The following is a 13454-nucleotide window of genomic DNA, read 5'->3' as shown; positions in this document are numbered from 1 at the left end:
TCTTTGGGCCAACCACTCCTAGACTGCCATTAACTTCGTGCTTTCTTTTTAAATTCTTTTCTCCTCCGACAGTTTTTCTTTGCCCTGGATTGCTGAAAGGAGTATACCAGAGCGAACATTTATTTGAATCAGACCACCAATCGGGTGCTTGGTGCAAGGACCCTCTGCAGGCATCTGACAAGATTTACTACATGCCCTGGACGCCGTACCGGACAGACACGCTGACGGAATACTCTTCCAAGGATGATTTCATTGCCGGGAGGCCAACCACCACCTACAAACTCCCACACCGGGTGGACGGCACAGGCTTCGTGGTGTACGATGGGGCATTGTTCTTCAACAAGGAGCGCACCAGGAACATAGTCAAGTTTGACTTGCGGACCAGGATAAAAAGTGGGGAGGCCATCATCGCGAATGCAAACTACCACGACACTTCTCCCTACCGCTGGGGAGGCAAATCTGATATTGACCTGGCTGTGGATGAGAACGGGCTGTGGGTAATCTATGCAACAGAACAAAATAATGGCAAAATAGTCATTAGCCAGTTAAACCCTTACACATTAAGGATTGAAGGGACATGGGATACTGCCTATGACAAGAGGTCAGCTTCGAACGCCTTCATGATCTGTGGGATTTTATATGTGGTGAAGTCTGTGTATGAAGATGATGACAATGAAGCCACAGGGAATAAAATAGACTACATCTATAACACTGACCAAAGCAAGGATAGCATGGTGGATGTGCCCTTTCCAAACTCCTACCAGTACATTGCTGCTGTGGATTATAATCCCCGGGACAACCTCCTGTACGTATGGAACAACTATCATGTTGTGAAGTATTCCTTGGACTTTGGACCGCTGGACAGCAGAGCAGGTAAGGGGTTTAATACCGAGCCAAAATCTGAGTTGGGCTTTCCGTTTTTCTTGCAAATAGGGTGTAAAATTGAAGTCTGTTCCTGTCTTACTGAAATGCCTTTGTAAACTAAGACCTAAGGAATACTTTTTTTTCATATCTTAGTTTGAAACAAAATAGAGAAGAGACTGTGCTACATATAACTAACCTGAAACAGTCTCCAAATGTCCACGCTCTTGTTTCCTTTACAGAGACAGCAACATTCTTTTATCCTTAATTTAATTTTCCTCTATACTTCTGATCATCTTCCCTTCTACAGGATTTTTGGTGATGTGCGCAAGTTTACCCACTTCTTCATTGTTTTGCAAGTGTGATGTTCTCAATTGCCATTTGATTAGCAACATGTCTGAGCCTGGATTGTGGTCAAACTCATTTGATGGTGCAGGAATTTCCAAATGGCGTTTGCTCAACCATTTTCAAATTATTACTGCTGTACATGATATAGTCATAGTTATCGGGTGTTTCCTGTGGTGAACGGTGTGCTTCATAAAGGCTGCAAAAGTAAGAAGAAAGGCAGAATTAATAAAATTTGGATAGTAAGATATGTGATTAGTAACGTGGTTGTTTCCAAAACATTGGTTTTTGTTAATAAGAAAGACTTGGAAGCAGATGAGCGGGTTCAGGGCTTCAGATTGCAAAAGAGAAAAGATTTTTTTGCTGAGCTTTTTTTTTTTTCTTTCTCTTCCTGTGTGCAGCCTGTTATCCATCTAAAAAAAAGTCCTGAAAGAAACTGAGGATATGAAAATCTGGGGAGGGCTGGAATAAAAGTAGTAAAATGGCAGTCAATTTCCCACTTTTATACAAAAATGTAAGGAAAAGGAGAAGGAAATCTTGAAGAGGCAGAGGACATTTTCAATGATGTTGACCTCTGCAAGATCTCAGATGAGCAGAAAATGAAGTAATACTTTTCATTCTCCCGACTTAATGATGAGCGTGTACTTTTGGAGCCGTGGAGGGAAGCAGAGCAATTTGTAAGTTATTGGTTATCCCCAAGGAGTGAAAATCAGTTGCATCCCTTCTATTGCACAGGGTTTTTCTCTGCTTTTCAGTGAATCATTTCCAGGTATCACAGTGGATTCTCTGCTTCCGCTTTTTCACATGGTGACCATTGGCATCTTTAATTTAAAAAAGCCATAATCAGTGAAAAAAACCAAATGTAGTACTTTTGTATTTTAAAAAAAAACCAGTTCAAGCTGGTGAGACTGGGAGAGCAGTTGAGAACCTTGCAGAGGGCTCCGTTACAACACGGGAAGCAGTGAAGACACAGAATATTTTTATTTGGTTATTTAGTTATTTATTTTTTACAAAGAGTGGATCGTGGATGTGTTTTTCCCCTCTTCCCAAATCACCAGTGTTTTTCAGTTTAGAGCAAGGAGACATTACCTTAGGCTTACAGTTTGAGTAGCAAAATACGTAAATAATATCTGCTTAATTAGAAAATAAAAGAAAGATTGTAAAATTGATGGATCAAACAAATTGGTTGTTAAAAAACAATTAAGGGTGGAATTTAAGGAGCAGAGCTGTTAAAAACCAAAAATTGCTCTTAACAAGGAAGTGATATATTTAGGTACCTAAATAGCCAGTAACATATTTGAAATCTCTGGTATGCTACATTCTAAGGCTATCTAAAATTAGAAAACAAAAACAAAAACCAAAAAAAACCCCACACCAGGTGCTGGAGGCTCCAGTTCACTTAGTCAAACAGTTTCAGTCTTTTCCCAAACCACCCAGGGAAAATAGGAGGAAGCAGGAGTCTTTTAGCTTATAGGAAAAGCAAGGTTCATATCATCTTGTTCTTCATAGCGATTAAACATTTTCTGGAGTTTTAATTAAAGGTGTGTTTGTACACGTAGGTGTGGTACATATTTGAGATCCCCACTGTCCCAGAGCTTCTCTCACCCACTGTTTGAAAAAATGGGCTTTTACTCCTTGGTGTAAATGAGTGGCAAATCCTGGAGTTTCTGCGCTCAGCTGGAGGTACCAGGGAAGGCAAAATACACTGAAGTGAGGCACAAAGCTCCGTTCTGCTGATCCAGAAGTAATTGAATTAAAACCAATTGTTCATTTTTCTCAAAAATGGGAAAAGCTGTCTTTTTAAGGATTTGCCCCACTCAGTGATTTTTTTGCTTTTGTCAGGGGTTGTTTCTGGTTGTCCCAACAGCAGTTTTGAAAGCAAACACTCCTCAGTGCCTGCAAATCCCAGGAAGCCAGTCATTAATTTCTGCCTTCAAGCAGTGAACTTGAAGACACCAAAAGCCTTTGAAGCATTTTTTTTTTTGCTTTGAGCTGTTTGGCCTCTGAATGAGTTTTTTGGAGGATGCTTCTCCATAAACGCTCCTGCGTTTTGGGGTTATTTTCTTTGTAGCTGATTTTGAGTTTGCTAATTTGAAGTGATAGCTCTGCAGCTCTAGCAGTGTTTTTCCATCCATCGAATGCAGAGTAGCATTCAGGTTGTTGTTTTGTATATGCGCCTCGCCAGGCGTGTGCAGAGAGGTAAACCAAAGGCTGCAGAATTTTCCGCAACCTAATCAATGTTTAATATTCACCAGAGTTCCCCGTTTTAATCATCACCCACTTGTGATACAGTCTGCGTAAACAAATTCAAGCAAATATCAACAAATCCTCTTCTCCAAAAAGGCAAAGTGCTCCCATCCCGCTTCCCGGGGCTGTGCCACATACAAACACATCGCCTGGCTTTGCTTCTCGGTGTCTCCCCGGGCGGTCATGGCTCCTGTTTAATAGGTGTATGAAATTAATAAATAAATATGCCTAATACCTAAGGAGGACAGTTAATATGATGCAGGGACTTCTAATTGTGCTGCAGTGGCTTCCAGATATTGCATATTAACTCCATGGACTGCCAGGCGGGTAATGAAATGTGATATGAAGCTTCCATCCATATCCGTAATGTTTTAAAAACCTCAGAGGGTGCATGTCAAACTTTTATCCTCTGCATTGGCGTTAAGTATTGCAGGGTGATCTCCTGACATGAGATTGCAACCATTTTATTCAGTAAGGGTAGTTGGGTTTTTTATTCCTAAAGCAGTTTTACAATGCAGATAAGGTGAACTCTCTGTCCTTATAATATGCTAATTAAGTGCATTTGTGTCTTGGGTAAAAGATCTGGCAGTATGGTGATGAATAAGAACTTTAAACACATATGACACCTCGTTAAAATGTAATTTTCGCATCATAAATTTGAGGCCTTGCCTTTGACAGCTGAGTAATGTGGATAGCGGGCAGAGGATCTTGAACGTTTCAAAGTTGCTAACAGGGATCTGGAAGGGGTGTCCAGCGCCGTTTTTAGGGAGCTGCTGAGTGTTTAATTGTGGCTTCTCCTGCACTGTTTTGTTTTTTGGGTTTTTTTTGTTTGGTTGGGTTTTTTAATCCAGTTGCTTCCCTCGTATCCAGGAGCATCCCCGACTCACTCCCATTCCTCTTGGTTGCTTGCAGTGACAGCTGCTGGTTGCACAGCGTTGCTGGAGGTTTTTGGAGAGATCACCACTTGCTTTCAGCAGCCTCTGCTAAGTGCATATCATAGCTTTTATCCTCTAATATTTGTCCATATATGCCTGTCCCATTTATTCTATAGATATTTCGGTCCCTTTCTGCTCTTTAAGACAGAAAGACATGTCTAAGCTTGGAGGTTAAGAAAGCAGCACAGAGACTCCTCATCTTTTATAGCAAAGCTGGCGATTCAACCTATATTTGTTGGCTAGCTGGTACCTTGAGCTCAGCAGGATGGGAGGATATTTCAACTGCTTGGGATCCAGAATTGCATTTGTTCCCCATTTTAGGGCCTGATCTGTCTCTTCGTTTTTATCCTGTTTTCAATTTGCCATCTTTATAAAGTAATGTCTTATTAAAAAATTAGAGCATCATACCACTGGACACGGTTCTGAAATTAGGGATTTCTGCTTTTTTTGTCAGGAAAGCTGGAGTTTGAGCTCTTTTCTCTACCTTCTCACAAAAAAAAAAAAAAAAACCAACCCAAACAAAACCTTAAAAAGTGCAAGATTCCTCAGCTTTTAAGAGCTCCCTTTATGGAGCACTTCATAAATATTAATACTGTTTGGTTAGCACAGCAGGAGTATCTTCAGTGCCTCTCCAGTACAAATAAATACACGGTTGCTCCCTCCTAAATAAAAATGTGCTTCTCTCGGTAGGATGGTGGAGCTGAGTGTATCCTCTTTGGACATGGGTTGTCACCATCGCAAACCAAAGGGAAACCTGCTGTAAAACCTGTGTACCATAAAGCTCCAGCCAGTATCCATGGGGCCGATGGAGGCTTTGAAGATTTTGAAAATGAGCAGCTTTTATTCCTACTCCCCACTGAAAATACCCCCATCGTGGCAGTTCATGGGTCTGGGTCGCTCTCGTCGCTTGTCTGCTGCTGATAGTGTTTGTTCTGGAAATGAATACTGTAATATTTTTAGCAGCATTTATTAAGACTTGTCTACTGAAGTCTAGTTCAGCGTTGCTAATTAACTTCTTCAATGCTGCCAGCACTCTGCAGTTCTTCCGTGACAGCTTTTTTAAAAATTTTTTTAACCAAGAAAGCCAAGAAGGCACATGTGGATGCCCTGCAATATTCTACTTTAGAGTCAAAGCAAGCAGAAGACGCATTGAATGCTCTTCTTACTTGATAGTCAGGTTAAAAAGGAGTGAAAAACTCTTTAGGAATAAGCTACAAAATTCTTGAACCTGTACAGGAAGCTTTACAGCATTTGAAGATCTCCACGTTTTGGGAGAAATGGGACCAACTGTGAAGGGCTGTGAAATGCTGGGTGGGGATGCTGTCAGCAGCCTGACAGGGGAAGATCAGTAAATCTCAGAAAAAAAGAGATAACAGACACTTTGAAGTACACCTTGAAATGTGTTTTGGTGTTAGTAACCATTTTAAATCAAGAGACTTCGGTTGTGAAGAAAACAAGAATAAAAGTGTCCGTTTCCTTCAGCTGAGTTTGCCACATGTGGATGGGTAAAGGTTGATATAAGGACAAGGTTTCTGGGTCAAAATCCCAAAGTTTTTGGAGAGTTTCAGCTCAGCCACTATTCAGACAAATCCTCTGAAGTTGGTGGGACTCTGGCCTAGGGGCTTCAGGAGTGAATCCACAGTGATTTTTTTGTTGGCCCTGGAAGGAATTGTACTTTGCCAGCGAGAGGCTTTTCAGCCTCCTGATTTGTATATAAAGCATCCAAAAAGGATACATAAATTTATATTGAAAGCTGGAACAAATAGTGAATATCCATATGAATTTGAGTCACAATATCTACCCTACATTATTATGTTGAAAAGATTTTTTTTGCAAGAATGTGCTCACGACTGGGAGGTCAAAGCAGATGAGGAAGGCTTAGGTGAAAGAGATGTACCCATTAAAACAACATAGGAATTGTTCACTGTAATGTGATTTCTTCAGTGTAACAGGATTTTTGCTTGATTAAAATGTGCTGAGAGGAAACTGGACTTCAGGCAAATTTCATTGAAACACGGGATTCTTCCCGGAAAGGGTTGTCGGGCACTGGAACAGGCTGCCCAGGGCAGTGGTGAAGTCACCATCCCTGGAGGGATTGAACATACGCAGAGATGAGGTTCTCAGGGACATGGGTTAGTGCCAGGAATGTGTTAATGGTTGGACTCAATGATCTTGAGGGTCTCTTCCAACCAAAATGTTTCTGTTCTATGAATTCTATCCTAAAGTATCAGGAGGAGCAAGGAATGCCAGCACCCAAAAACCAAGCCAAGGTGCAAAATGCTCTGGGAAGTTTCTGGTCAATTAGTATAGTTTAGGGTGCAGATTAATCCAACGTTGAGATGGAAGAGGAGCTTCTGCCTGGTGCCTTGTTTGTAAATATAAGCTTTATCTTTGCGGATAAGCAACAAAAGCCACCTCCTGAGCTCGGCGGGAGCTAAATGAAGCTTTTGGGTAGCCTAAAACTGCATAGTCAGAACGTGGTGTGTTGTGTGAGGCTGCTGGGATGTGTTCTTTTCATATAAATGAGTTTAAATTGACTCTGGTATGAAGAGTAGAACAGAGAATTAAATTAGATTAATAGATTTTTTTAAAGACCAGAAGGGACCATTAGCTCATTTAGTCTGACCTCTGTAATGCATTCGATCGGATTTCATCCACTTCCTCTTGTACGGAGCCTAATGACTTGACTTTAACTCAAGTGTAGCTTCCAGAAAGGCACCCAGGCGATCCCTGCCTCGCTCCCCGGGCTGCTTTTCTCGAGTGGATATTCTCTCCCAGTGTCAAAGAGGTAAAATAATATTTGCATTATAAATATTTCTGTTGTACTGCCCAGCCAGCAAGTCCTTCTCGTGTCTTTTTTTGGTCGTGTTTTTTTTTTTTTCTTTTAGAAAGTCAAAAACATGCTTCTTGAATTGCACGCTTTGCACCTTGCTCAAACGGCACTCGGGAGGTTGCCTACTGTGAGAATTACTGGTAGATATTTATTTTTTAAAGATGTTAGAAACTTCTTAGATGGAGTGGGAAATTCCTGAATAGATGGTGAAAGCAAATAATTCACTAGCAATAAGAAAATATTCTTTCTGGGCACTAAAACCAAGAAAGCCTTCTACTTTCAGGTGTGTACTTTATAATGAGTGTCACTAAATGCGTCTGTAAACTTTGGTTTTTAATTAGAAGAAATTACCAGTCTGCAGAGCTTGCTTTCTTAATGCCGCTTCCATTTTTATTTGAACCAGAGTGGTAGGGAGTGACATTTAAAGCTCGGAGTTTGTCATCAAGTTCTAATTGTCTTGTTGATGAGAACATCTGGCCATGGGAAAGGGCAAAAACTCGTTCCAGCAGTTTTTCCATAATAGGTTTTCTGATTGTTGGGTTGTTTTGTTTTGTTTGCCTTTTGTTTCCCTGCTTCTTTTTAAATGAGTCTGTATTTACACCAAGTAAAAGATGATGAAAGGAAGTGAACTGTAGAGGATCGAAGAAGCACTTTGGTAAATAACCATTAATTGTATTAAAAATGTTATTACAGCAGATTTTTCTTGTCAAAGCATGGTGGCAAATTCTGGTAGGAAGAGATTGTCATTCTCTTAATATGCAAATAGAAATTGGCTGCACTTAAAAGTGTCTTAATTCAAATTTAAATACTATGCTGTCAGAATGTATTTTTTTCCTTCTGACACTGTGTTTTGTGATATTTTGGATAAAAAATATTATTTTTATTATTATTATTTAGAAACCTGTAAGAAAGTCCTTTGGATGTTTCCATACCAGATGCTGATGTTACCCTGTCCCCTCAGTGTCTTTATAAACTTCAGCTATCGTGATTCTAGAGATCTGTGCTGGACCTGGCTGTATGTCACTCTTCTACTCCAAGAGATTGATCATTGCTTTAATTTTTTTATTTTTATTATTGCATATTTAACAATAAAACTGAGTGATGTTCTATTCCCAACTGAATCTCCAAGGAGTGCAACTGTTTCTCATTATAAAGTGTGGAGGGGAAAGTAATTAAATTTTAATTATTTTTCCCTTTTGCCCAAATATCTTCACGCCATGCAAATTAAATAAAATTATTTAACCATGACAAGCACTTCTGCCAATTAATCCCTGAGAAGTGAAGCTGGAAAATGTATGCCACACGCATGCAAGCACTCGCACTCAGATGCCTGGAAACAAGAAACCCAAAGGAGTCTTAAGGCAAGCAGGAGTTAAACCAGCCTAACAAAGCCAGGAGTAGGAGCTTAAGCACTAGTGACATCCACCCGTAAGCTGGTCTGAGCTCTTCGCAGCTTCCCATTTGATATTCTGAAGAATCTTTTTCCCTTCTGGCTTAATAGCTACAGATTAATTGAAGTTCAAGAACTCAGTATTTCTAGTAGCCTTTATACTGAAATTTAAGATGGGTAATTTAACTTTGAATTGATTTTTTTTTTCCTTCGATTTGAGCTTTTAGTATGTGCATATTTTTATCTCAGCTGTGCTTGGGTTTCCTGTATTAAAGGCAAGATTACCAAGAGATATTCATTACATAAATGTATTTATTAACAACATAAAGATAGTTGTACCGAATGCCTGAAAACTGAATCCAGTTACTAGAAAATAAATTTTTTCTGGCAATTTCAAAGCATTTTCCCCTCCCACAGAATCCTCTAGGCAAGACTAAGGCTTTGGCTTAGTCAGACAGCCAATACTAAGCTTAAAGCAAAAGGAAAAAGGCTTAAACCAAACCAAAACAGTACAGCAAGAATGGGCAGGTTTCCTGCATTAGGCCATTTTCTTACAGTTTGCAGTGAAGCAAAGACTCAAAAGAATGGTTGTTGTTGTTGTTATTGTATAATGTCCCATTGTAATAAAATCAAAATATTTTGAGGGAACTTGTCTTTTTTTGGCAGGATGGTATCAAAACAAGCCTCTTGGATGCTGCCATTGTCATTAGTAATGGTAAATGCTGTTATATTATTGTTTAAATGTTACATGAAATGTTAATATGCAACATTGTAGTATTACCTAAGAGGGAAAAAAAACCAGTTCTGTGAAACTGAGAGGTTCGGTCCCTTTAGAGTCAGCGTTGTTTGAAAGTCACCATCTTTGAGAATTTTCCGCTTTTTGTTCCAGGTCATAACCAAAATAGCTCCTCACATGTCACAGTTCCCTTGGGAAGGCAGGTTGTTCTGCCCGATGCTGGTCTGGACCCGCAGCCCCCAGAGCAGTGTAAAAATCTAGTGCTGATTCAAGCCCCGTGCCCTGGGCTCCTGGCATTTTTAGACCAAGCAGAGAAACTGTGATTTTAGCTACTTAGAGTGGGTCTAATGAGGAGTATTCCCTGTTTTTTCTAGCTGGCCCTATAGCTATTTTGTGCCTGTGTTATTCTCTGCCCTCTTCCATAGCTCATAACTAACAAAAGTTGGAAAATCTCAGCATTCCTTCCTGGACTGACCAGGGAGAATATTAAGTTTTCTGATGGCTGGGTAGGAACATCAATCACCTGCCCTGCGTTTTGCTTCGGGGGAAAAGGAGCAAGTACGCCAAGCGAATTAGCGGGTGATTTATTTATTTGCAATTCTGGGATGGAATGTTTTATCTTCATAAATCTCATGTTAGGATAGGTATTGTGACTATGCCCAGTGGTGATATGTTTGTATAAAAATCAACGCCTTAACTGTGCACAGGGAGCAAACCTTTGAATTTTGCCCTGGCTGCATTTGATAAGCAAAATTTAACTAAGATTGTTCCGTGTTTAATTATACACCAAGACGAAGCTGTGTGTTTTGTCTGTATTGCTAGTTGCAGGGGCCTGGATTCAGCTCCAGGCTTGGCGATTAGCAGGGAACCAGTCAGGTGCCAGATTTTGTGATGGTTGGGTGCATCGTGCTAACAACAACCCAGCAGAGATGTGCATGAGGTGGTTGAAAATGTCGAATGCCAGGAGCGGAGACGTGACGGAGAGGTGGCCAGCAGAGCTCGCAGCGAATAGGACCTTTTTTAGTTTGCTGCAGAGCTAAGCATAGATGACTTTTGTTAAAAGTTACCTTTGGTGCCTTTCTAGGGCATCTCTCTGCATGAGAGGCAGGGACAGATCCAGGCCCTTCATCTTCCTGAGCTGGGCTGAATTTCGTTTGGAATTTCCTGCTTTCCTAGGAACACAGGTTGGCTTTTCCACTTGATGTCATGGGGTCCTCCTTCTCCAATCACAATGTCTCCTGAATGTTTGGATGCTCTTTGTGTTCTAGCTAAGTCCGTATTTTGCATCCTCAGCCAGTTGTGATATTTTCTCATTTCATTGCACCCCATAATAAGCTTATCGCCTGCTCTTTTCTGTGTGTGTTAATGCTGTTTTGATAGTATTTTAAATTGAATTCTGGACCTTTGTTCTGAAACTGGGAGATGTGGACCAGATCCAAGAGGGTTTGCTGACATCCAAGTGTGTCTGCGCAGTTGCTACCTGACTGTCCTTTGGCTATATATACCCATCAGTCCTGGCGTTCCCAGTGCTTTCATTTGTCTATGACAATTTTTATAGCTAAAATTTGAGTGGTAGGACTGCTGACCACAGAAGACTTTAGTGCCTTCATCTTGGAGACCTCCTCAATAGGTGGTCATTATAGATGAGGTCGATGAAATTTTGGTAGATAATCATTACATTCTCCTTTGTCCCTGTGCCCATTGAAAATATAAGATGCATCAGTTCACTGAATCATGTTATTTTAGTTTAGAAAAGCATCTGAATGGGCCAAATTTTATAGACAGGATTGAAGACCCTCACCAGCTTCCATCAGAGGATAACACCAGGTACCTGCTTGTCTTCCCATCTCTCCCTTTTTGCCCAGCCAAAGACCATGAACTTCCAGCCATTTGCAGCATCTAAAGATTTGGCTGTTTGTCTTGAAACTTCTTTATCGTCTCTGCAACCCCGGGGCATGTTGGTCCACACTTGTTCTAATTGCCAGTTTAATCAAAACTCGACATGCTGTTTCAAATACGATTTCTCTAGCTGAACAACTCAAGCTGTCACGGTGTTTCTGCGCCATGGGTCTGGTGTACGCCAGGAACAGCGTACGGAAATGTATGGCTCTAATTCCTGGTGCCGTGAATCCCAGCAAACCTGAACTTTAATGATGTTCCTGGTCCCAACTTCTTGTTAGTGCTAGGACAGAGCCCATCAATGCTTATCCACTCCAAAGTCCATCAGCCTGAGCACTGGCAGATTGGGGGTTTGGGACCACACTCTGCTTGCTTTATTTTCTCAATACCCTCCAAAAATTACATGTCTTCATGGAAATGGACTCTACATTTTGGTCTCTGAAGTTAAACTTCAGGGCTGATGGTGGTGTTGAGCTCAGGGATGGTTTTTCCAGAGCCTCAGCCTCTGTGATCGCAGGATTTTCATGTCTTCTTCCATTTGTAAGTGGGAAGAGAAGCTTTAAAACACAGTTCCTGAAGATCTGAGGCACAGCGAGGAAAGCCTAAATCCATAATATTTATTATTTCTTGTTGCTTTTGCCTTAAAACTCCTTCAGAATTTTGGGGGTGACAGTGAAAGGTCTTCCCAGCACCAGCTTTCGAGCAATGTCATTTCAAACACCTGACAAACGGAGGCTGGTTTGTATTTTTTGTTTTCTGCTTGTCCTGGGAGCTCTCAACTTGTTCCAGTCATTTGTAACCTTTGCAGAAAGTGGAGGGATCTGCCCTCAATCTGCAGCACAGATTTTTGTTGCTCTCCCCTTTTTTCTTGCAATTGCTCCCTTCTTTTGGTCTCAGCCCTTCATAAAATCTCCTAGTGGTTTTAAACCTCTGCTTATTCTGAGCAGAAAGCCGCCTTTGTGTCAAGTAACACGCAGTTTTGCAGTCTGGCCTTGCATCTGTAGGAAACTAATTGGAGATTTTGCGCTGGCTCCTAGCAAAGGAAAAACTTTCAGAGGACTTGCTCCCTGAACGCAGTGGTATGGGATGGAATGCCAGGGTCTCCAACCTGCTGAAAAGGTGAGCAAGTCTTATTCTTTTTGTAGATGCATAAGGGTTTATCTCTTTTTTTTTTTTTTTTTCCTTTTTATTTAGGGACTTTTACCTCCTTATTTACTGTCCTTTGCTTCTGTTTGATTTGCCTGGAAATAACAGCAGCGTAATTCCTCAAATCCAGTAACTCGAGAAGGAAACCCCGTCTCTAATTAAGTCATCACGGGAGGAAAGGATAATGAAAGCTTGAACTTCTGCACAAAGGAGTCACCTGTAAAAAAGGACCTTAAACTCCCTTTGAAATGGTCGACTGGCACCAAGAGCAGCCCAGCCACCTTTCTCTGTGCCACAGAAAGGAGGTGGACTTTAGGCTGAGACTTGCCTGGAGTTCAGCTGGTTAGCTTAAGGACTGATGGTTGCCTTTAGAAAGCTGAGTTTATGCTGCTCGGAAGATATCACTGCCACCATGGGGTCACAACTGCTTCCACATCAGAAATTTTTTGTCTCTTTTTAAAAAATTCTAGAAAGTCATATTCTATGATTCTGTGATTCTTATTTTTTTAAATTTGTGACTCTCACATCATTCACACACCTAGTCAGAAATACTGGCATTTCTTCTTCCTTGCTTGTGTTGCAAGAAAACGAAGGTAGAGCTTTGTGTCACTGAGGGAGGCCAGAGAATCCAAGCTGGAATTTGTCAGTTCTTTGATCAAAAGATCATTTAAGAAACCCAAATGCAAGGTTAAGGTTGGCCCGTTAGAAGAAGTTTAGGTGGTAATCAGGGCTAGTGTATGGATATGTAAATCTCTATGTTAATTTAAGTAACTAAGGGCTTGTAGCTGTAAAGGAAAAAAAAAATAATTCTCCTGGACTGAGGTGTTGGGTAACTGTGTTTCAGAGGTGATGGAATATGTGACTAAGGACAACTTATTTTTTTTTAATTTTCAATCAAAACTGTCATCCAAAGACCTATAGTAACATTGTGAGAACTGAGGTAAGAATAATCCAGAGACGGATTTTCTCTCTTGTCCCCCTTCTCTGAGATGACGCTGAAAATGTGGATTCTTTAAGAGTCTTTTGATTGTGAGAGAAACACGCAAACAGCGAGGAAGTCTG

The 13454-nt window shown here is 40.8% G+C and overlaps 1 protein-coding gene across 2 annotated transcripts in view; it reads left to right on the top strand.

The window, feature by feature from the left end:
• ADGRL3 (adhesion G protein-coupled receptor L3) overlaps positions 1-13454 on the top strand; it is a 220569-nt gene that overhangs the window by 105934 nt on the left and 101181 nt on the right. For both annotated transcript variants that reach the window (XM_065634786.1, XM_065634785.1), the window contains exon 4: positions 73-873. In XM_065634786.1, the coding sequence (XP_065490858.1) occupies positions 73-873 (801 nt within the window). The remainder of the gene's footprint in view (positions 1-72; positions 874-13454) is intronic.

The sequence above is a fragment of the Caloenas nicobarica genome, chromosome 4 (assembly GCF_036013445.1).
Source record: "Caloenas nicobarica isolate bCalNic1 chromosome 4, bCalNic1.hap1, whole genome shotgun sequence".
In the NCBI taxonomy this organism is placed as follows: domain Eukaryota; kingdom Metazoa; phylum Chordata; class Aves; order Columbiformes; family Columbidae; genus Caloenas; species Caloenas nicobarica.
This window is presented reverse-complemented; position numbering and strand designations above follow the sequence as displayed.